Below are 22,884 nucleotides of genomic sequence, written 5' to 3'. Positions count from 1 at the left end.
TGACCAACCCAATTGCCTGCTGTTATAAAATGACCATCAGTGTGGATCAGGGGAGAGCAGTGGATGCTGTATACCTTGATTCCAGCCAGGCTTTTGGCACAGTATCCAGATGTATTATTATACTAGAATCTATGAGGTTCTGACTGGATAAATGGACAACAGCGTGGGTGGAAGATTGGTTGGATTGTTGGGATCAAAGGTGGAATAACTGCTCTGCAGTCCGACTGCAACCTAGTATCTAGTGTCATACCTCATGAGGTGATACTTGGGACAGTATTATTTAATGTCTTTATTAATAACCTGGATGATGGGATTCTCAGCAAGTTCATGGATGTTATCAAATGTGAGGATACAGTAGTGCACTGGAAGGTAGGACAAGAATGGTATTCAGTGTGACCTCAATATGCTGTAGAAATGAGGTAGTGCAGAACTCAAGAAGTTGTGCAAAGGCAAACACAAAGATCGTGCCTCTGAGAAAGAATAGCTTCATGCAGTAGTACAACACAGGTTAGGTGCCAAATTTCTAGAAAGCAGCTGTACAGAAAAGAAGTTGGGAGTCCTGCTGGATGCCCTTGTTTTGGTTAAGGCCAAAGGCATCTTGGGCTGCCTTAGCAGCTGGTCAGCAGATCAGGAAAAGTGATTAGTGCTTGTGAGACCACATCTGGAGATCTGTTTCCAATTTGGAGCTCCCCAGGAGAGGATAAACAGCACCTCATTAGGTGAGTTGAGTGGAGTCCCACCAAGATGGCCAGGGCTTGGAGCCTGTGATGTGCAAGGGCAGACTGAGAGAGATGGGCTTGTTCAGCTTTGAGATGTTTTGAAAAGTGGGAGGGTGGGGCGTGGTGTGCAGACTAATTGCTCTCTGCAACTTCTGGTAGGATGTGAAGAAGCCAGAGCAGGCCAGGTATACAGTGAAAGAATGAGAGGCAATGAACACAAGCTAGTCAGAGAAACTTTGACTCTATCTAAGAATAATTTTTATATAATGAATTTTGGGATTGAGTAAATACAGGCTATGCAGTCTCACAAATGGGAAAGCTAAATGAAGAAAATATTCTAGGAATTTGGCAAAAGCGAGTGTTAGCTGTGTTATATGTCCAAAGGCTGGAGAAGAATGGGAATCATAGAACTACCCAGGTTGGAAGGGACTTCGAAAGAACATCTGGTCCAGCCTTTCAAAAGAAAAGGAAACTAGAAGAACAGAACAGAAGTTGTATACATTTGGAAATTATTTCAGTTATTAGGCTCTCATTTTTAGGTGAGGACATGTGGAAGTTTATTTCAATAAATACCATTTTGCATGCTTGGTCTCAGCAACGCTTCTAAAATTGTTTGTATGAGCCACTTCTGCCAAAAGGAACAAACAAAAAGCAGCCACTATAGGTAGTTAATGAAAGGTCCAAAACTACTTGATAATCTGTACATCTGCACACCTCCAGAGCTTTAAATTTAAATCTCAGATGTTAGTACATGATGCTGTATCAGTTGAAAGATCTGACAAACTGCTGCTAGAAATTTTGCAAGCTGTTCCAGTTAAATTCACTTAAACCTCAGACTTCTATTTAAGGAAATTACACTCTCTGAAGGGTGAAAGGATGTTTAGACATTGCTCTTTCTAATTTTTGAAAGGAATTTTAAAAAACACCATTAGCTTTTACTTTGGAAATTTTCCACTCTTTTCATCTACAGACCTGTAAAAACCATTTATGTTGTACTGAGGTGATGAGACTTAATTCTAAGGAAGGGCAAAGAAATGACAACCATGTCCTGCTAGATGATTTGAGGGAGAAAGATCAATTGGATTTTTTTAATTAGATAGTTTTTGTGCTGCCCGTATATAATTTTGCTTGTCTGTTTGCTCTATGTCTCAAATAATATGCAAGTATATATTAATAAAAACCTAAAGCATGTGTTATTCTTGTATAATATAGACTGCAGACTATTTGATGAAGACATTAACATAATAAGATTGTACATTATGATCCATTTCTGAGCTGAAAGTTAGGAAATTGGAGCCGGAAAGAGCATTATATCAGGTCTTTTTATTGAAATATTATCAAACAAAGAACTCAATCTGCTGAAATAAGCTGAACTTGAATTAATATTTTAAAACTCACCTCTTCTGTGTTTTCTTGGGGGGATTTTGTGTGTTTTGTTTTTAATATTTGGGTAGTCAGATATGGTTTTCAAAAGGAAAGAAGTTAGTTTTCTTTTCATAAATTGTATCTTTATATTGATCTGGGTTGGAGGCCTTCACAGCTGACTAGTTATATTTTAAAATTAAAATGAAGGCATTAATAGGAATAAATGTATTAAAATTGGTTCTGCAGAAGAATAGAAGGACTATAAATGAGCAGGTTTAGAATCAGTTAATAGTTCAGAATTTTTAAATCTGACAAGATCCCTTAGGCTAAATGGAAAAATCAGTGACTGCTCATAATTGACAAAACTTTGAAAAGCCATGTCATTTTTTTGTGGAATTTTCACACCTTTTTGAATGAGAAACAATCGGCATCCAAATTATTTCTTTTGTTTTTATCTCATAATAAATGTTCAGTGCAATAAAGTTATTTTAAAGAATAAAATTAATTCAACAGCGTTTATGTTTGAGATTTGTATTTTATCCTTCTGTGTTCCAGGGGGAACGTGGCTTTGTGGGTAGTAAAGGCGAAGAAGGTGAAAAGGTAAATGATTTTGTCCATGTTTTTTATTTATTTATTTGGTTTGAAAATTTGATACATGGCCAGGCAAGTAGACCTTTGTGCTGAAGGTCTTCCTTAACTCTTTTGTTAATATAATTCTTAATTTTCTCCTATGTAATTGTGTAAGAACAAGGAGTTTTTATGTGTGTTACTGAGTGCCATGAGTGCTTCTTTTAGAATTTTTTTTCCCCTTAAGAGAAGATTTACTGATGAAGCCCAACAGAACAATAGCTACTGGACTTCAATAGCATTTACTGCTATGTTATTTTTATGGTACTACTCGAAAGTACCTGTTTATATAGTATGAAATGTATGATAAGATGATGTGTAGGTATTTATAGTACTTAATTATTACTTTTTCTACATTACAAATACACTTTTATGGGAACATTGTGTTGATCGTAAATACTAAATATTCTACATACTGTTTTCCTAATAACCTAAATTTACTGTAATAGCAAAACATAACATTTCCTACACTGTAACTGACTGCTAATTTCAAAGTTAATTTTAATTTACATAGTTTTGTGTACCTAGAGAGTAGTCAATATGAGTTCTGTCTCCTGTACACATCTGACTTGGAGTGAACTGACTTGAGTGCCAAGGCCTGAGCTGAATGCAGGTCCATTTACCTCTGGCAGTTCAGTCCCTTTGCTTGTTGTACTGGTGTGTTGCCCTGAGCACATTCTTAGTCTCCTGACAGCCATGAAATGTTTCTGAGACTAAATTCCAGGATAAGCCTTTCCTTGTTCTTCATCAGTAACTACCAGAAATTGAGCTTGAAGTAATTTATCCTAATTGAGTATTTTCTGCAGTGGCCAGAAATAGTTCAATAGGTTATGTATTAGAATGGGAGTTAAACTGGCATTGTGGCAGGCTTTTGTGGCTGACAGAATGCCAGCGTTGGGTGGCTCTAGATGATGCAACCTCATCTTCCTGTGTGATTTCAGAAAACCAGGTCTGCACAGGTCATCAAAGGCAAGTAAGTCTGTGTTGAGGGCCAAGTGGAAGGAGGAGCCTATTACTGGCTTGCCTAACAGGAATTAAAGTATCAGTGGTGCTAGTTTATGGTTGTAACTTCAGTTCTTAATCATGTTAGGCTGGTTACTGCTTTTTCACTAGTTTTGGCTGATTTGGATTAGGCAACCTCAAAGACAAGTCTTTTCTTGGATCATAGATAATTTCTCTGTGCTTTCAACCCATTGTCTGAAAAAGGTGCAGAAAAACATTTCTGCTGGATTTATATATCATAAAGATGAAGAATGAGAGACACTGCTATTCTGGCAATATTCAGACTGATGAAAATAGAGAGTAGGTGGCAGCTTCTGAATTTAAAGAAGTGTAATATATTTGTGATTTAGGCTGCTTTGGACATCAGTGTATTCACTCACCCACCATACCTCTTCAGAAGTGTCAGACATCTTTCCAATGTTCATATTTTAAAAACAGATTTAAAATGCGGAGTTTTTTAAAGGAGGAAGTATTCCAGTAGCCAGGACAGAAGCAGTATCAGAAGTAAAACCCAGCATCCATAGCAACTAACATTTATAATGTGAGAATTCAGCCTCAAAAAAACCCACACTTGTTAAGCTTGAGTGTTTCTAACTGCACTGACAGATCTTATTTCCTTGGTGGTATCATTATTCATCAGTTCTGATGGGCTTATGGTTTTTTCTTTATTTTTTTTTTTTCCCTCCCCATAATTGCTCTGCAGCTGTGCTGCACTCTCCTCAAGTTTTATGAATAAATTGTGTTTGGGCACAGGCACATGGTTCCAGCTGTTGCTGCCACTCTCTTTGCTTGATTTTCCCTTATTCTGAAGCAGAGATAAAACGACCCAACCACTGGTAGTTTCTTTTTTCTTATGTGGAAGCTGAATCAGCATGTTTAGACCATTTTTTTTGGTTTTGTCTTGTAAATTCAGAAGATAATTAAAAGACCCCAGTTAAAAGTACTTCCAGTGTAACTATTTATGTTGCATTTAACTGTCCTTCAGATAAAGGGAAATGTAAGAGTGGAATGATCTTTATGAACCAGCAATCACTTGAAAATAATTTGGACCAGCCTCATCAGAAGCTACACATATTTGTGAGAAAGGGTATGTTTTTCAGGTTATGGGAAGTAGGTCTTTAGCAGTTAATCAATCCAGCTTTAATTCTAATAATTATTTAAGAATAACATTGTTGAGTTTCCAGTTACTAAACTCCACTACAAAAAGATGTATCAACACATTTACATTTTTACATAGCATCACAAAATGTAGTAGTTATACATACTACTTTCTGTGTAACGTGATTACAAAACCTGAAGTGGAAAATTTTCCTATTACCAAAAAATTCTGCCTCATCTTGCATATTAAGGAACAAGATGCTTGCATATTACCTAGGGTGGGACACAGCTGCCTAAACATGGGATATTTGCCATTCCAAACTCTCCACGGGAGTACAGGAAAATGTCACATTTTTGGTTTAGTGACCCTATAATTCCATAGGACTGAAAACTTGAAACCAGCTCAGCCTTATACCTCTTGGTTCGCTAAATAAAACTTTGTTGATTTATTGTATTATGATCTGCTTGGGCAGAGCAAACCTTGGGGACACCAGAGAGACGTAGACAACTGAGGCGACAGTGAGTGATCATTTGTACACTACAGTTACGGGAAACATCTATAATTTAAATTATTGAGGGAGATTCTTTCAGACTGTTTAAAAGTTTCTTTGCCACAGTTAGTTCTTCTTGAGGAATCCAAAAGTCTTGTTCTGCATTCAACCTTTTATTTGGCCATCGTTTAACTTGGTTCTCCCTTGCAGAACCCAGTAGTGGTAAAGGAAGCTACAGACTGCGTGTGCAGGTGTTATGCTGCAAGTTTTCCCTCCAAAGGAAGTACACTCTAACTGTGAATTTATTTTAATTCTGCTTTGTATTCTGTTTTCCTTGTGTTACTTAAATAATGACAGTCTTATATGATTGTCTTATAACTGCAGCAAAAACATCAGTTTACCCTTATATAGCATGACTGAAAAAGTATATGCTGAAAGCAGTTTTAATTGGTTTGCTACCAAGAAGTCAGACTAAATTATGTGGATCTGTCCTCCTTGTAATACTGCTTAGAGCTGTAATTTTACAGTATGGTATAGAAAATATGACTATTACATTTCATAATGATAGGAAGTCAGGAGGGACTGTTAATAACTAAAAGAAATATAGAATGTTCTTGGTAAAGATGTAGTTGAAAAAAAAGTAGGATTGAACATAGAAAAAGTTAATGCAAGGAACTACTTGTAGGGGAGAATAAATCTGAGCTGCAAAAATCCCAAATCAAGTAGTATCTTCTCAGAAATTAAAATCTGAGAATAGATCAAAAACTGCACACAGGTAAATGAAGTTGCAACTGAAAGACTTTTATTAAGATGTTCCAAAGTAGAATATTGTCTGCAACAGTGAATAAAAACTCCTGTGCAGTTTGGTATTGATATGGCTTCAATTTAATGGATTTTGAAAGGCAAGCACTGAGAATGATTGGGTGCTCAGGAACACAGAACCTTTGAGGAAGGGTTGCATGATTGGAGATTACTTAGTGTGAAGTCAGCTGAAAAGAAATATGTTAACAGTCTTCAAATACCTAACATTTCTGCAAAGAGGAGAGGAATGATCTGTTGGTGTGCCTGTAGCAAATGCAGAGCAATGGGCTGGAAGTGCAGCAAGGAAGATGCTGTGTGGCCAGTAGGAAAGCGTTTTTAATTTTAACACTGTTATTTATTATGCAAGTAATTTCGTCTTCCAGTGGTGGCAATTTTTATCCTGGTGGTACTTTTTATTCTGGTAACTCAAAAGGAAATAAAACTAAAGAAAGACTTGCTTCATGAAATCACAGAGGGTGAGATTACCTTAAATGATTTTGCCATTTTCTGTTAAGAGCATCAAAATTATGCCAGGCATCACTTATACTTATTTCTAACTGGATAAGCACAGAGAACAGCAAGACAGTTTCTTTTTGAACATATATACTTGTTTGGTTTTAATACCCAGTTAATAGTTTTCTGTGATAGGACAGTAAAGCTCTGGAACAAGTTGCCCAAGGTGGATTTGCAGCATCTTTTCACTGAGGTTTTCAAGACCAGCCCTGAGGAACCTGGCCTGATTAACTAACAGGCTCTGGGCCTGGATTTCAGCCTCTGTAGGTCTCAAGATCTCAGACTTATCTTAAAATCTGCAGAGATTGAAATCTTATTATTATTATTTATTTTGATACTGAAATATGTGCATCACTTGGGAGTTGGAATTGTTCCAAAGCGTGTTAATCAGGCAAATAATCTCTAAGATACTTTTGTCCTTTGTTAAATCTGTAATTAATTCTCTTTTAATCTCCTTTGGTCACTCCAGCTAGTACTCTTTACCCAGACGCCCATTTTTTCTGTCATTTTGTTTACCATTTTGGATAGAATGTGTATGTTCTTCAGTGTACTTCAGATATGATTCTTTCTGTAACTGAACTAGAAAACTGAGAATTCAGTTTTGTGGGACACATGGAACATGAACACTATATAAATTTCATTACCATTTGGCAACATGTGTGGAACAAATCTAAATTTTATTTGAAATAGTGGGGATAGAAAAGCCAACACATTTACGTCTTAACTATAGCTGAGCAAACATGATCTAATTGTCATGAACAGATAATAGTCATTTCAGGGAGCTGGGAATCCCAAGTTCCTTGTCTTCCTCAGCTACTTCAAAATGTTAGTATAAAACCTCTGTGTCTCTTTTAACTCAGAGAGGCAAGTAAGGTTTGCTGCTATATAACTAAATCATAGTACTAGTTGATATCTTAGGGGACTCAGAAATTGTGGGCGACTGAGCAGGAGGATCACTGTGCTCTGGAGAGGGACTCTTCAACTGCAGTTTTCATGGACTGGCTGCTTTGCTTTATAAAGCATATTCCCCTCCCATCTCACACTTGAAATAGAGGATTTTAAAACTGGATGTCATTGCAGCTGAGCTATGTAGCAGTTTATGTGCTGTGATATGCACGTGTAAACACTTGATATTTAAGTTATTTTACTTTATTTCTTTGATTGATACTTCTCAGTAAATGCTATAAATAAAAAAGTTACATGTATTTTACTAAAGGAAACATTAAGAATAGGACCATAATGATAGTAATTTATTTTTTTCAGAGTTTCATCCTTTTATCTTTACTTTTTGCATGTTTTAATTGTGCTTTTGCCTGTGTATACATGTGAGAAGAGAGGAGGAGTCTGGGGCTTGTCCAGCCTGAACATAGAAAAAAATTTTCGTCTACTTAATTTTCTTCTAAATGCAGGATGTTCTTTGTATATATTTACTATTTTCTGAAGTACAATTTGAGTTATCCCAGGAAATAGGGCTTCCTCTATTTCCTTTAGAAGACAATTCCTAATAGATCTTAGTGTCAAGAAGATTTCCTGGAGGTTCAACATTTTCTACTTTCACACCTAATAAAATACTCCTCTGTCTATCTTGCATCCATTCAGAACACACAAGGCTATAAACTTCCAGTGTGTCCCCAGGTGTAGTCTTTTATTTCAGTCTTCAATATGCTTTTTCTTAAATAAGCATAAGTAAATGAAGAAGGAATCATCTTTCCTGGGTCTAACACACTGGCTGAAGTTAGTCATTATTTAGTCGTTCTAATGTTTTAATGTCTGTATCACAAATCTCAGTGATGAAACCAAATAACTCAAGTTACTTGAAATCTAATTGATTTCAAGTTACTTCCAGTCTACTTGACAAATAGAAGCTATTGTGTGTGGATAGAAGACAGTCATGAACCTCAAAGGTCTGTAATTAAAAATGCTAAAAAATTAAGTCTAAGAGTCCAGTTCCCTAGTTTGTTTGATGGGAGTGGAGGTTGTGCTACTGTGCTGAAAATGTGACTCTTGCCTGTGCTAAACATCAATGCAGGTACTTGATTTGGGCAGGGAGAAGAATTTTTTAAGTCCTTTAAATCCTATTTCATGAAGGCAAGACTGGCTGCTTTACCAGCTGGATGTAGATGTGAACTGAGTTTTTTCAGACTTGTCTCCTAATGTTATATAGAGAAGTATTAAAGTTTTCTCTTTCTCATCTTGTAACTATTTAGTCATCTCTTTGAACCTTTTTTGGGTAGCATTTTAGATTTTTTTTCATGAAGTCCTTTGAGGTTAAATATTGTTTACAAGTTTTTTGTTTGAGGCTTCTTTTTGTTGCCAAGCAGATCACATATAATCACAGAGATACAATAATCTGTACACAGATATTCTGGGGAAAAAGTAAAAGCATATTAATTTGTACAGGAAGTCTCTCCCTGAAATAAAAGCAGTCACGTTGGCATTTATCCTAATAAGCTAAATGTTACCAGGGCTTATCAAGTAGTTCTGTGGTATTTGGTTTGATCTGGTCCTCTTCCTACTGTTTAACGTACTTGCCCTTTGAAACAGGCTTAATCAAAAGTGCCTGTTGGGAATAGTCCCTAGCGTATGCTAACTTCTGAACTGTGCCTGGGAATTACATAGGGAAATGCTAATTGAACTCATTGAAATGTCTGCAAAAGACCTTCACAGCTGGGGTCTATCAATTAAATTATATAGACGACCAATTTCCAGGTTCCAGGCTCTATCACTCTTTAATTTACTTACGCATATCCATTTGGTCAGATTAAAGGTTCACCAGGCTCAGCATCCTGCTTCTAATGATAACCAGAAGTGGTGCACCAGGGAAAAGCATAAGGACAAAGTAAGCAAGTACAGTGCTTTTCTCCATGTACTCTTACAGCATCCAATTATTTGAGACTGCATCTCAGCCAGATGTGTTTTCAGTGAATTTAGTAGTCTTCAATGGACTTTTGTCCCATTACCAAGTGCAGTTTTCTCTTGAATTCATGTAAAGTTTGAACATCTGCAATATCCTGTGGTGAGGAATTACACCAGTTATCTTTGTGGTTGAAGAATTACTTTCTTTTGTTTATTTAGAACCTGCTTTTTTCTTAATTTGATTTTGTGTCCTCTACTTCTTTGGAATATCTCTGTTTTCCTTCTCAGTATCAATCAAGAATCAATTAGTATCTATTATGCATTCCTAAGCTGTCTCTTTCAAATTTAAGAATATCAGCTTACTCAGTGTTTGATCATCCTACTAGCCACCTCTGGATCTTACTGAGTTCTGTTGCAGTGTTTAAAGATGGAAGAGACAAGAACTTTGTTTCATTCTCTGTGTCTTCATAATGTCTCCCCAGAGGGACTTTTCTATCTTCTCTTTAGCTTTGAGTGTGGCCTAAAGATCTCACTTCTGATCATGCTGAGCTGGCCATTACCAGTCATTGCATTTAGGAAGCTGTGTTTTTGTTCACAAGTGTTATGGCTACATAGGGGGACACAAGGATATTATAATCTTCATAATTTTATGTATAGCTACATTGAACTTTATTTGTCCTTTTGCCGTGTCATTTCATCTCATCATGCCTGTATTCAGTTTGTCACAGTTCATCCTCATCTTTTTTATCCTGTGTAATTTGGTATCTGCACCAGATTGTCATGTACTTCAAAGTGGTTTTCACTGAGGTTTGAATGTAAAGGTTTCTTGTCTTGCTGAGAACAAGATTGATGGAAAAATTGACTTTGTCCAAAACCTATATGCTGGTGTCAGCTCTCAAGCTCTTTCTGCCTTGGATTAGAAATGTAATATTTGACAGGTACAAAGTTTTTTTGGCATTAGAAAGGTATCTGTGTCTTAAGCTCTGAAAATGGCCATTTGCACATATTGAGTACAATTGTTCAAACGCTTCTCGAGCCTGACAGAGTTCAAGTGTTTGGACAACGCTCTCAGGCACATGCTGTGATTCTTGGGGCTGTCCTGTGCACAACCAGGAGTTTGATGATCTTTGTGGGTCCCTCCCAACTCAGAATATTCTGTGATTCTGTAATTTACTTCAGACCACAAAGCTCTTCAAATTCCAGTTGCTCCCCCAATGTAGGAAGCTTCTTGCATAGGAGGGCCAGATGTGGAGCTCCGGGAAAGAAAGCACACACAGTGCTCTGTGGAAGTACCCAGGCTGGTTCTAAATGAGCTATCAGGGATATCAGAGGCATTGCAGTTTCCTTAGCAGGCACTCTGTTGAGATGTAAGGCTTAATAGTGTAAGCAGAGTGACAGGTCGTTTGGATGTCCTGCTTCCACTAACGGTTACTTCTGTGCCATATATGATATTTCTGTGAAGATGTATCTAGCCTGGATATCATTACAGCTGTAGATACCTAGAAGGTGTGTACTAGTTTGGAAACAGCTAAGGCTGTAAGTCTTTTGCCTGGTAATTTTAATAAATGGTAATTAATTTAAAATTAGTGTAGCAATTTTTATATGTAAGAAATGATGCATATTTAGCAACTGAGGAGAAAAGAAATGTCCATTGGCAGTGGCAGAGAGCACAGGATCATCTCTCTTAGTTGACATAATGAGGTCTCCGTTTCCATTTACAACTCTGAGGGTTGTGTAACACCAGTGGGGTCAACGCTGAGGCTTGGGTCAGGGCACCTGAGTACAGTAGAGAGTTTGGAGATGGGCATGGACCTGGAATGGCCTACTTGTGGAAAAGTGGAAGAGTGGGTGGCATATGTGTGTGTGTTTTTGATAGAGATGGAAGAGACTGAGAGTTATTCTGAAACCAGAGTGGGGTACCTCCATACTAATGCAGGAATAAACCTAAGATTTCTAGTGTGCCCTAGTTCTTCCATTTGACTGCACTGCCTTCCGGAAGATATTTGTTCTGGATGTCATCTGTAAGTAGAAAATCTTACTCCTTTTCAGACTCAGAAGTAGAACACAAAATTGCTGTTTTCCTTGCTTTTTGTCAGCTTGGCTAGTGAATTGTTTCTATTCTGTGATGAGTGGAAGGTGTCCCGTGTTTAACCTGTGCTTTTGGCTCACCAAAAGAGAGGGGTCATCATCTGCTGCAGGAACCTAACCTTTTAGCTCAAGTGATAAAGCTTATTGCTGTGAATTAAAATACTCTGTCTTCTGACTCCACAGATCAACTTTGGTGAAAGGCCTTATTCATTATGGCATATTATTTTTGTTGTTCGCTATTTATTAATCTGGACAGACTTAATTTAATAAAGATGATTGCTGAGTCAAGAGATAAGAAATGCCAGAATATAAATAATTTACAAGCTAAATGTGACCTCAACTGGATTAGAGAGAAGCCTGGAAATAGCCCATCATATGTGTTCCCACAAGATAGTGTCAGAGATATAGGTCTGACTGAAGTTTAACATCCAGTCATTTTTATTCAAACTTAATTTCTTATTACTGTTTCTCTATTTGTTTTTTTTATCTACTTGGCATTTTGTTACATATTCTGAATTATCTGTTCTTTCTTTCTTCCTTTTTCCCCTGGCTTATAAATCACCTTTCCTGTTGCACAGACATCCACCCATATGCATATTTGTCCATTCTACTTGCCTATTTTACTTTTTCAAGAGCTGTTTAGATTTCACTAGTAACTTTAAGTAACATGTTAAAGAAAGAGCTGTCTTTAACTGGAAGTGCTGTGAGAAGCAATATAAGTACAGTGTACCATAACACAAGTACTTCAGCTCTTTACAGATCTTCTGGAAAACTTCATGTGGTAGCATTGATCTGGTCTTAAAGTTAGCCAGAACTAAAAATCAAAGTAGTTTCATATGGCTATAGTTCTCTCTTTTTTTCTTTTTTTCCTGGCAACAGTGAGATACTTTTTCTCGATCCTAGATCTGGTGATAAGTTTAACTTTGGGTGTATTTCCTCAATTTCCAGTTGAAAGTGTACATTTACACTATTAAGCCTGTATGATTGCATACATAGTTATGTATACACTAGAATAGTCACCCCCTTATAAGAAATATAGTACAATCATAACAATATTTGGTAACATACCAAGTAAGAGATTTCTAAACTCAATCCCTTTTGACTTAATTCTTTCAATTTACTGCAGTGCAGTTTTTAAAGGAAAATTTTCTTTACCAAGGACTTTAAGCCAGAAAGGAGGCTCTGGAGAAAGAAGGCATTGCAGCAATAGAGACTAAGCACAACTGAGGCCTTGATGGCAGCTGCAGTGTATTACTTTAACATACTGAGCTGAATAGACCTCCTGATATGTGAGTCTCCTTTCTGTCAAACAGGAGGCAGGTTTTGGGAGTTGATGAGTGAAAATGCACTCTAAAACAGAGCTGGGAGGAGTCCATAGCAAGGAAACCTTCAGGACACTGCAGCTGTAACTATCAGTGAGGTTTGGTTGTATGCACTGTTGCAGACGATTATTCTTTATGAACTGTAGACACTGTATTGACAGTGTCTAATGAGAAGAAGCAATAGAATAATGAGATGCAATACTTGAAAATGTCATTTAGCATGAATTGCATGTATACTTAAGCAGCCTTGTGGTTCTTATAGTTTAGCTTGAAATTGTGAGACCTTTTTGAAAATTCTTTCATGTAATATTTCTAAAATAGGCATGAATGCAAGGAAGTAAATTTGCAGATGAAATCACAGAATCATGGAATTGTTTGAGCTGGAAGGAAACCTAAAGCTTCAGTTCCAGTCCTCCTACCATGGGCAGGACACCTTCCACTAGACCAGAATTCTCAAAGCCACATCCAACCTGGCCTTGAACACTTCCAGGGATGGGGCATCCACAGCTTCTCTGGGCAACCTCTTTCAGTGCCTTGCTACTCCGATAGCAAAAAATTTCTTTCTTCTACATAGCCTAAATCTATCCTCTTTTGCTTAAAGATGTTTAAGTCAATTAACTCTGTATATAGGCTCTTGCAATTTTGAGTGAGAGTTGTTTACAATGAGGAAAAGGATCACAATTCATTAACAGAGTTTGATGAAAGAAGAAACAAGAAATGGCTACTCACACTGGTCACTGTAGAAGAGAAGATGACCAAATTGTGTTCGTTAATATGCTAAAATTAGAACTCAGTATGAGCAAGTGAGCAAGGGAAGCTTTCCACAACCTGAAAAGACAGATGTGGATGAACAGTCAGCAATATACATCTGTAAGTATATTTAAGTCTCCAAAGCACTTATTTTTTTTTCCTCCACTTAGCAGTAGTTGATTTGTTAAGGTAATACTGTCAATGATAAAAACAGTTTTACTTTCCAGTCTCATCCTTTCTAGTTGCTTCTTCCTATCCCCAGTGCCCCTGTGCACTGCTGTTGCAACTGTTTGTGTGATTCCTAGTAAAATAAATAAGTTGGGGGACTGTTTAGACCAAAAAAGCACTTCTATTTACTGGGTTTATGTCCCAGCACATTCTGTTTCTCCAGACTAGTGTCTGGCTATTCTTCAGCAACCAATGTATGTCGGGGGTGGACCTGAAGAGGCCTACAGAGAGTGGAGAGAGATGCAAAAGAGCTACAAAGAAGGCTCAGAAGAAGAGATCTCTATCGAAGTCTCCTAGTAACTGCAGCTGTGCAGAACTGCTTGGGACCCAGCTACAAGGCCGCAGCCTTGCAGCCCTTGCAGATTCCCATGTCTCTGCCCCCAGGACAATCCTTCCATTCTTCCCTAAGCTCTCCCTTCCCCTGGCGTGACCAGACATATTCTATGCAGCCTATCCCTCCAAGTTCACTTATCACTAGCTCACGGGATTTGAGGTTCCCCAGCAAGAAACCCCCCTCTATTCCTGAACCTTCTGTATCCCCCTGTATATAAACTGTCTTCTTGTTTTAATAAACGCCATTTTGTGGGTCACATACACTTGTGTGTGTGTGTGTGTGTGTCCTGTCTCCCATACAAGATGTGCCGCTGGGTCTGTCGCGGGACCGAACCCCACCCGCGATAAATGTATTTCAGAAGAATAGGCATATTTTAGTGACAAGAAGGTGCTGCAGTCCTATATAGATGACTTTTGGGGTTGGAGAAGAACACCATCACAGAATCACAGAATGTGCTGAGCTGGGAGGGACCTACAAGGATGGAGTCCAACTCCTGAACCTGCACATGAATCATTCATATGTAGTTCATCCCCATGAATCACGCCATGTGTCTGAGAGTATCATCCAAACGCTTCCTGAACTCTGTCAGGTTTGGTGCTGTGACCACTTCCCTGGGGAGGCTGTTCCAGCACCCAACCACCCTCTGGATGAAGAACCTTTTTCTAATATCTAACCTAAACCTTCCCTCACACAACTTCAGGCCATTCCCTTGGGTTCTGTCACTGGTCACCACAGAGAGGAAATCAGTGTCTGCCCCCTTCTTCCCCTCACAAGGCAACTGTAGACTGCAGTGTTTCCTTTTGGATGAAGCTAAACTAAAAGATGTAATCTGGGAGCAAGCCTAAGGTACTTCAATTGCTAATTCAATTGCTAATTGCTCTTGAATTCATGGAGCCAGGCTAAAGCTATGTCAGTGTAGGTTTAGAATAGCTCCAACAAAATACATACAGTGTTAATATCTGGTATTCTCCACCCTTTGCTCCATAAATCCTCTGCTTTTGTGCCACACAGTATGCTCCTGAAGACATACCTAGAAAATACTTTGGAGAAGACCTGACACAACGTGGCATGTAGGTCAAGCATATTAAGGCTGTTATAAAAGATCTGCTCAAAAGTCCAAGAATGTATATGCTATTGTAACTAACCCAATCAGCAGCTTTGTGATGCTCCTTTCTACAGTATGCTCATTCATCATCTTTGCGTATTGTCAAATTTTAGTTTAAGAAACCAAAGAAATGTAATATTAGAAGAGCAGCTAATTTGGAACAGATGTTCAGAGTTTCTGTGACAGTAGGTGAAGACTGAGTTGTCTTGGATGTCTACAGGGAGCATATCATTGATCCTCTTGGTATGATGAGTTCAGTACATCCTGTGCACAGATAGAGAAAAAGGCTTTGCTCTCCTACCCTTTCAAGTTTTATGTACTGAGTGAAGGCTAGGAGTAAGCTGTAAGGAGTTCCTTCTGTTGTCAGGAGCTGACCAGTTCAGATTTCCCAGAATGACCTTTCTAAAGATACTTCCTCCCCTTCAGTAGGCTGCAGATCATTCTCTCGCCTATTTATTCTAGGCCCATTGATTTTTCACACTTCACTGCACAGTGGTCCAGCTAGAAGAGAAATATAACTGTTCCTATGGACAGTACCCTATGGGCTAATTGTATGGACATTTGCCAGGAGAGTGGGAGCTGTTGATTGTGATCTTCTCTAAAAGAGAAAAAGACTCCTGCATTAAATCTCTAATTACTAAGTTTTAGACAAAAGGCAGCAATTTCCTAGTTTTTTAACAGTGTTTTGAACTGACTTTAGTGAAGTCCGACTGAGCAAGGTGTGCTTATTTTGAACGCAGATTAAACCTCCTCCTCAGATAAATATCCATCAGAAGACTGAACATATCAAACCTTTAGACTGTACCAGGGTCCATGAGAACTTTATTGAAACACCAGTCTCCTGGTCTAAAGTATGCATGTCTGTGACTTATTAAACTACTTACTGTAGTCCAAGAAAACAGAGGTAACTGATACTGCTGTCTGTGGGCCTTAGGAACATGGGTAATAGTCACAGCTACATAATACTGTTATTTTTGTTGTCATGTGACAGAAATAAACCTAGAAGTGCAGAAAAGACGCAGCAGTCCATCAGCTTGTGCAAACACTTGGCGTTGCTTTAACCATCTGCAGAACATCTTTTAGAGTATAAATAACAATAGCAATACCCTGCCAAAACCATGAAAATATGGGTGTCTAAAAAATAGTATGTTCTGTGAAAGTAATACTATTTGTCAACTGCTGACAAGAAGAGATTGGCTTTAGGTTGCCTTAGGAGACAAGGCTTGAAAAGAAACTAGTTTATTCCTCCTATGGAAAAATCTTCATTCAACACTAACACTAACCCAGTATAAACAGAAACCTCCCCACTAAAAGGCAGATAGAATTTTAAACAATTGTATCTGAAAGTCAAACCCATTTCTAGTATTTATTTAAGAAATGGAAAAATAATGTTCTCATTAAGTGAGACAGTTTTTTTTCTTTCAAGGTTTTAATCTATTAATAGGTAACAAGATAGTTCAGTTTAAAATTACTGTTAAGTTCAGGAGGAAAACTTAGAGCCAAATTCAGCTATTAGGTTTGTTCATTAATAATGTAAGAACAAAATTCTGTAAAAGCTCAGGTATTTGTGCAACTGAAAACAAGTATGATGATTATCTTGTGTGATAATTGAAGACAGAGCGGACAATTTATTTAATCCCAAAGGTGTTATACTTAGATTGTAAGCATTTAGACAGAAGATAGATATCTACAGAACAACCAGACTTGGTTGGTTAATTAAAAAATAAATAATATGAGAACTGATGCTTCACCTATTGCACAGATTTTGTGTTCATCACACCAGAGAAGAATTGAGCTGAAGGGAATGGTTATTGAATGGGGATAAGTGGAATTGTCCTCAGGTAAGCCTTGCAGTGCCAACTTGTGCACGGAGTTTTGCACTTAGATGTCCCTGTATTTAAGTGTGTGTGCATGAGAACCAGCAAAGAAGAAGATAAATGATGAAGAGAGTTTTAGCAATGATATTCCTAATGAGTAGGTGAGAGCAGTGTTGTGGTTTTGACCCTGGCTGGATTTTAAACACTTACTGAAAACCACTTCCCCCCCTTCCCCCCTCTGTTCTTCTTGGAGGAGAGGGAAAAAAAAACAGTCAGAGAATTCCTGAGTAGAGATAAGAACTGGGAGATTCACTTACTAACTAATTTTCACGTTAGACTCAAAATGGATAGAACTTAAATTTATTGCTAACAAACTTAAACTAAAAGCTGAGTTTATTGTTAATAAGAACTAAGGAGTAAAAGAATAAAATAGTCTTAAAATACAACACCTTGCCTCCACTCCCCCCTTCCCTCCATGTTCTCCCTCCTCCCCCCAGCAGCGAAGAGAGACAGGAAAGCGGGGGGAAGTCACAGCCAGCAGCTGCTTCTGCCTCTGTTAAAATCCATCTCTTAGACAGGAACTCTTCCCAATTCACTGTCTTGGGGGGGTCACTTTTCCATCGGGTGCAGAGGTCTTTCTCCCTCTGAACTCTGCTGGCCTCCATGAGCTGCAAGGGGACAACTTGCTTCACCATGGTCACCACCATGGTCATCACCACAGTTACAGGGGGTAATGGCTTTGAGTCCTTACCCCCAGGAGACAGTCCTCGATAGACCTCTCCAGCATGGGTCCATCCCTCGGGCCACAATTCTTCCATAATCTGCTGTCCCTTGGGTCACGAATGAGTTTCATTAGCATGGATTCCCCACAGGGCCATAAGTCCTACCCGGGACAACTTGCTCCAGCATAGGTTTCTCTCTCCATCGGCCACAGATCTCCAGCAGGACTCTGTTTCATCTTAGGCTTCTCACGGAGTCTCAGCTTCCTGGTGCATTCACTTGCTCCAGTGTAGGCTTCTCTATGAGCTGCGGGGGGGGTCCCCGTTCCCCAACAATCTTCCACAGGCAGCAGGAATCTTGGCTTTCAGTCTTTCCCCTGCTGGAGGGGGAGAAGGAGGTCTGCATTGCTCTCTTATGTTCTCCTCTGCTTGCCTCTCTGGTTGAAATTTCTTCTGTGACACCAGCTTTCTCTTCCTCTGTTCTTGAATATGTTATCACAGAAGCACAGTACCATTGGCTAGTGGTAGGAAGTCCATCCTGGAGCTGGCTATCATTGGCTTTTTCATAGAACAGCAAAAGCTTCTAGTAGCTTCTAACCAAAATTATCTCTATGGTCCCCTATTACCAAAAATTCAGCCACTTGAACCCATGACAGTGCAGGTTGAAGGAGTATTTGTGGAAATAGTGTGATCAAGCCTGGATGGAAGTGGGAGCTCTGTCAATGAAAAGGGATTGGTCTGTGGTCTGGATGTGGTTTGTATCTGAGAGGCTCCTTGAAGATTATTCCTTTTTTTTGCTGACCAACAGTGTCAGTGTTTTTTCAGTGTCAAAAAGAGGAAGCTTTCTCAAGTTAAAAGTGTTGAAAGAAACATTTAAACCTAATTCAAACTTAGATTAGATATGAGGTACTGGAAAGTTAAGACATGCTCTTGGCCAGGAGTCCAGTCTGGATGTAACTGATGACTCATAGAAATGATTGTTGATTTTCTATTTGCAGATGAGATTAGCCAGAGACACTGTAGAAAGAGAGGAAACCTGGACCATGAATGTACCCTGTATAGCCTCTCCATGGAAAGTTGCATGCATGAGTTGTCTGACTGGATTCATGAGTCTTTATAGTTTGGAAAGCCTTTTGCTTTTGACTTATGAGAAAAGGTATAGCACAATAAATGATATGCAGTACAGCAATTTTTAAACTAGAATGATTTTCTACCTGTAGAATGTATTGCAGAGCTCAGCCAGATGTAGTGAGTAAAAAATAGAATATCCATTACTACTTACATGTGGTTTTTTTCAAGATTTTAAAATATATTCTGTTTCTTTATGTATATTTAAATTCTTGAAATAAACATCATACTGATTTTTTTGGGGGGAAAGCTTTGAGTTATTTTAGAAGGCTGTTTACACCCACTAAAGCCTCTGCACAGAAATACCAAGTTGAGAATACCATGAAAAAGCTTAGTGGCTTTTCGTTATAAACACATTTTATTTGACCGATGATACTTTCTGAAGAGAGTATGAATGTATTCAAGTGGATGTTAAGAATACATAGAAGACTGAAACTCTGTTTTCAGATAGCTCATGCTTTAGGTTGTACAATTTTTCTTATTTTTATGAATAAAACTTTAATCTTGGATTAAGAATTTTTCTTTCAAGGTAGGTCTGGGAATATATGCTCAAATAATTTCCATAAAGAGTGGAGTTTTTGCTGTGGATTTTGTTAGTTTTTTCTCCTTGATATTGAAATGTTTAAAGGAAGAGAAAAAAACCCGTGAAATGGTCATGACAGGATGAACCATAGCAGGATACCACACAAAGCGAAGTTTGCAAAACATAACATCTAAATTTCACATGGCAGAAAGAAAAGCCAGCATTTTAAGCACAGTTACTTTCAGTTGGGACGTTTATTATTGAAAAACAAACTATTAGATTGTGGTTAGTCTTGAATACGTTGCAGTAAATTAGACTTAAGCCAAAACCTCAGTATTTTTCCTTCTTGTGCTGGTTAATATCTATGACCCAAAAGGATGAAGTTGTATCTTTATGTTTCTTTTACCTTCAGAAGTCTCTTAGATTAAAAGGTATTCTGTGTATTTTTCTACTTATCACAGAATAACTTAATCCCTTTTAATATTTATTTCATTAATGGTCTTTAATAGTTCTAGTCAGCACTAGGAAATGTTGGACAGTCTTTTAGATTTCCCCAAGATAGGGTTACATTGAAGATAAGAATCAAGGTGAGATTCAGAGGTCTGTAAGGAATACCTTAAGATACCGTAGCATTGTTCACTTGTGTTTTCAGTAAGGCGTTGTTGATAGCCTTGCTGTGGCATTTTCTATGTGTGAAAGAATATACTTTGAGGTTTATTAAGGTTTAGTTCTCAAGTATATCATAGTTCTGTAGGCTATGTAAGAAAGGTTTTCAATAGGGCAGTAACTGAGGGCACTATTGCCTGTCAGGGTGCCATGGAATTGGTAGACTCTTTTAGAAATCTTTCTTTATGGATGTTGCAATGTGAAAGTTGAGCTTTCATGAAGAAGGTAAAAGCCTACCTAAGCTACTTGAACAAATGTGGATACAGTCCTTCAGTCTATAGATTTTTAGTATCACTGTGGAAACCTTGATGTCCTATGTATAGTCTTCTTTTCCATATTTGAGATCCATCAACATGTCCTACGTTCATTTTTTTCCTCCAATTTTTTTGCAAACTTTCTGTCATTCTGATTTGGAGAAGATGGATACTTAAAACTGACAAAGAAAAAGATAATACCCTGAACTAGATGTTGTTTCTCACTGTTCTTATCAGTGGCAAGTAATCCAGAATAACTGGGGTTTTTTTCAGCTTGCATTTGGCAAATGGAGAATGGAGTTTAGCCTTTTGAAAATAGCTTTGGGTTGCAGATTCCCATGCACTATATGATCTCTGATAATCCCCAGATAGTTTTCTGCAATAGTGCTGCAGGGATTATTCTTGTTAGTGCATTGGATTTCTCCATTTGGAGAGCACTACACTGAAACTTTTATTGGACTTGGTTTTTTCGTTTGGTTTGGGGTTTGTTGTTTTGGGGTTTTTGTTGATTGTTGTTCTTATTGATCAAGATAACTTTGTATTTTAAGGTTTTTCCACAAAGAATGAAAATGGATGGATGCCTTAGTCCTGCTGACACGAGGCAGTTCATCAGAGCAGCTTTGGAGCTTTGGGCTGGCCTAGCTTCAGATTGTTCTGTGCCTGAGGTTTTGGCCTCAGCTGAGGTGGTAGTTTGCCTTTATATCGCCTCTCTGGTTAGAAACACTTAGAGCTTGCTTAGAAACATGACTAATTAGCTATCATGAACATCTTCAGTATTCCTCGACCTGTGTAAGCAAAGCAGGAAGGAAAGACATGTTATCCACTATGTTCAGGCGTAACGTTTGTTTAGGACTCTTTCACAAGACGGCAACGGCACAGTTTGGAATTAGCAGGTTTTTGGTCACTGTTTCTTGGTAAGCATGTCTACTGAACCCTCTGAATTCCTGATCCCTATGAAGCTTTGTGATCACCTGATTTCCTTTTGTGTTGAGTACCCTAAATCAGTGGGTTTGGGAAGACCCAGGCTTCATGGTGACATCCTTCCAAATCATCACTGTTGATTTTTGTTTACTAGAAATAGAAGTATATTTTTTGCAACATGTTATGCTGTGTCTTTCTGACCCTGCTTAGGAAATACTCTTTATGTTACAACCTACTTGGAAATGAGCTTCTTGCATCCCTCTTGCATCCCTCTTACATTTCCTTGCGTTGTTCCTCTCAGTCTGAACTCAAATAAAGTCGTTAGTCTTTCTTGTTTTCCACTCCTTTTAAATGTACAGTGTCTCAGCAGTGAAGCTGAGGTGCTTCACCCTGTGTGTTGCCACCTTCCTAAAGAGTACTGTCCCACATTCTGCAGAAGGTTTAAAGGTCAGGCAATAAGAATATTTTTGAGGTGGAACTCTCCATAATACCAGCTCTCCAGACTATCAGCAAAATCCAGAAGAAATATAGGGTTTGTTTAGGATTTTTTAAAATTTCTAGCTTGCTCCAGAAAAATCAATGAACATTACTATAAGCTGAGATCAGTTTAAAAGAAGTCGTGGAGAAATGGTCACAAGAAAATAAAATTCACGTAGAGCATTCCGCTGAGACAGACCTGTAGCATAATACAGAAAACTATTAAAAAAAAAATCATAACAAGTCTTAAAGATATGTAGATAAAATCATGGAGTTTCAGAGGTTAAAAATTACAAGGTATCCACACTGAGTTGGTGATACTGTATAGCATGCATACTTTGGAGAGTAATTCAGCTAGTGTTAACAATGACAGTCCAACTCTTCAAACAAATTATAACTAATTCCTGATTTGTATCATTAACAGAGCAGCGTTGCAGAAAAAACTTTACCTTTTTAGGTAAATTTTTAGTTATGAATGTATTTTATTTCCAAATACATTACTTTGCCTTTGTAATAAGGGAGAAATAGTGTGCAAGGAAAATGAGGCGACCTTTAAGTGGATGAGTGGGTTAGAGGATGGTGCTGTCATCTTGCAGAGGCCATGCAGGAACCTCTGGCTCTAATTAAAGAATGCTGCCACTGAATTCAGTGTGTCTTCTATTACACACAGCAGACTGAATCCCTTCCAGCAGTTATTCCGGAGCTACCCCATCGACTTGTTCCGTCAGGGTAATGGAATGCAGAATTCACCCAAAGAAAGACAAATAATTCTGTGTTACATTGGGTTAGTTTTGGTTAACTAATAAACAAGGCTTGACACTTTCAGAGTTTTGTCACCCTGTTTATGCAATAAATAGTCTTTAATTGTCTCATCTGAATAAAGTTTAAGCAGGCAGGAACATTAGATATAAAATGACATGAAGGCATTTTTCTCTCTCTTTTGTTAATCTATGAGGTAAGCCACAATGTTGATTATTAACAGCCTCATCCACACTGCAGAGTGGCTTCAGCAACTCTGCAAATTGGCTAGATTTGAAGCTGTTAATTATGCAGTATAGTGTGCTCCATAAAGACAGAAAT

General features: G+C 38.1%; 1 protein-coding gene across 8 annotated transcripts in view; it reads left to right on the top strand.

Annotated features, from left to right (window-relative positions):
- The window catches only part of COL19A1 (collagen type XIX alpha 1 chain), a 183,022-nt gene that overhangs the window by 61,039 nt on the left and 99,099 nt on the right, over window positions 1-22,884 (top strand). For 7 of the 8 annotated variants that reach the window (XM_050314648.1, XM_050314644.1, XM_050314647.1 and 4 more), the window contains exon 11: window positions 2,640-2,684. The exons of the other annotated variant lie outside the window; for it this stretch is intronic. In XM_050314648.1, the coding sequence (XP_050170605.1) occupies window positions 2,640-2,684 (45 nt within the window). The remainder of the gene's footprint in view (window positions 1-2,639; window positions 2,685-22,884) is intronic. 8 annotated transcript variants of the gene reach the window in all.

The sequence above is a fragment of the Myiozetetes cayanensis genome, unplaced genomic scaffold (genome assembly GCF_022539395.1).
Source record: "Myiozetetes cayanensis isolate MyiCay16 unplaced genomic scaffold, myiCay2020 scf2-11, whole genome shotgun sequence".
NCBI classification, from domain to species: Eukaryota; Metazoa; Chordata; class Aves; order Passeriformes; family Tyrannidae; genus Myiozetetes; species Myiozetetes cayanensis.
The sequence above is the reverse complement of the archived record's forward strand: the minus strand, read 5'-3'. Positions and strand labels throughout refer to the sequence as shown.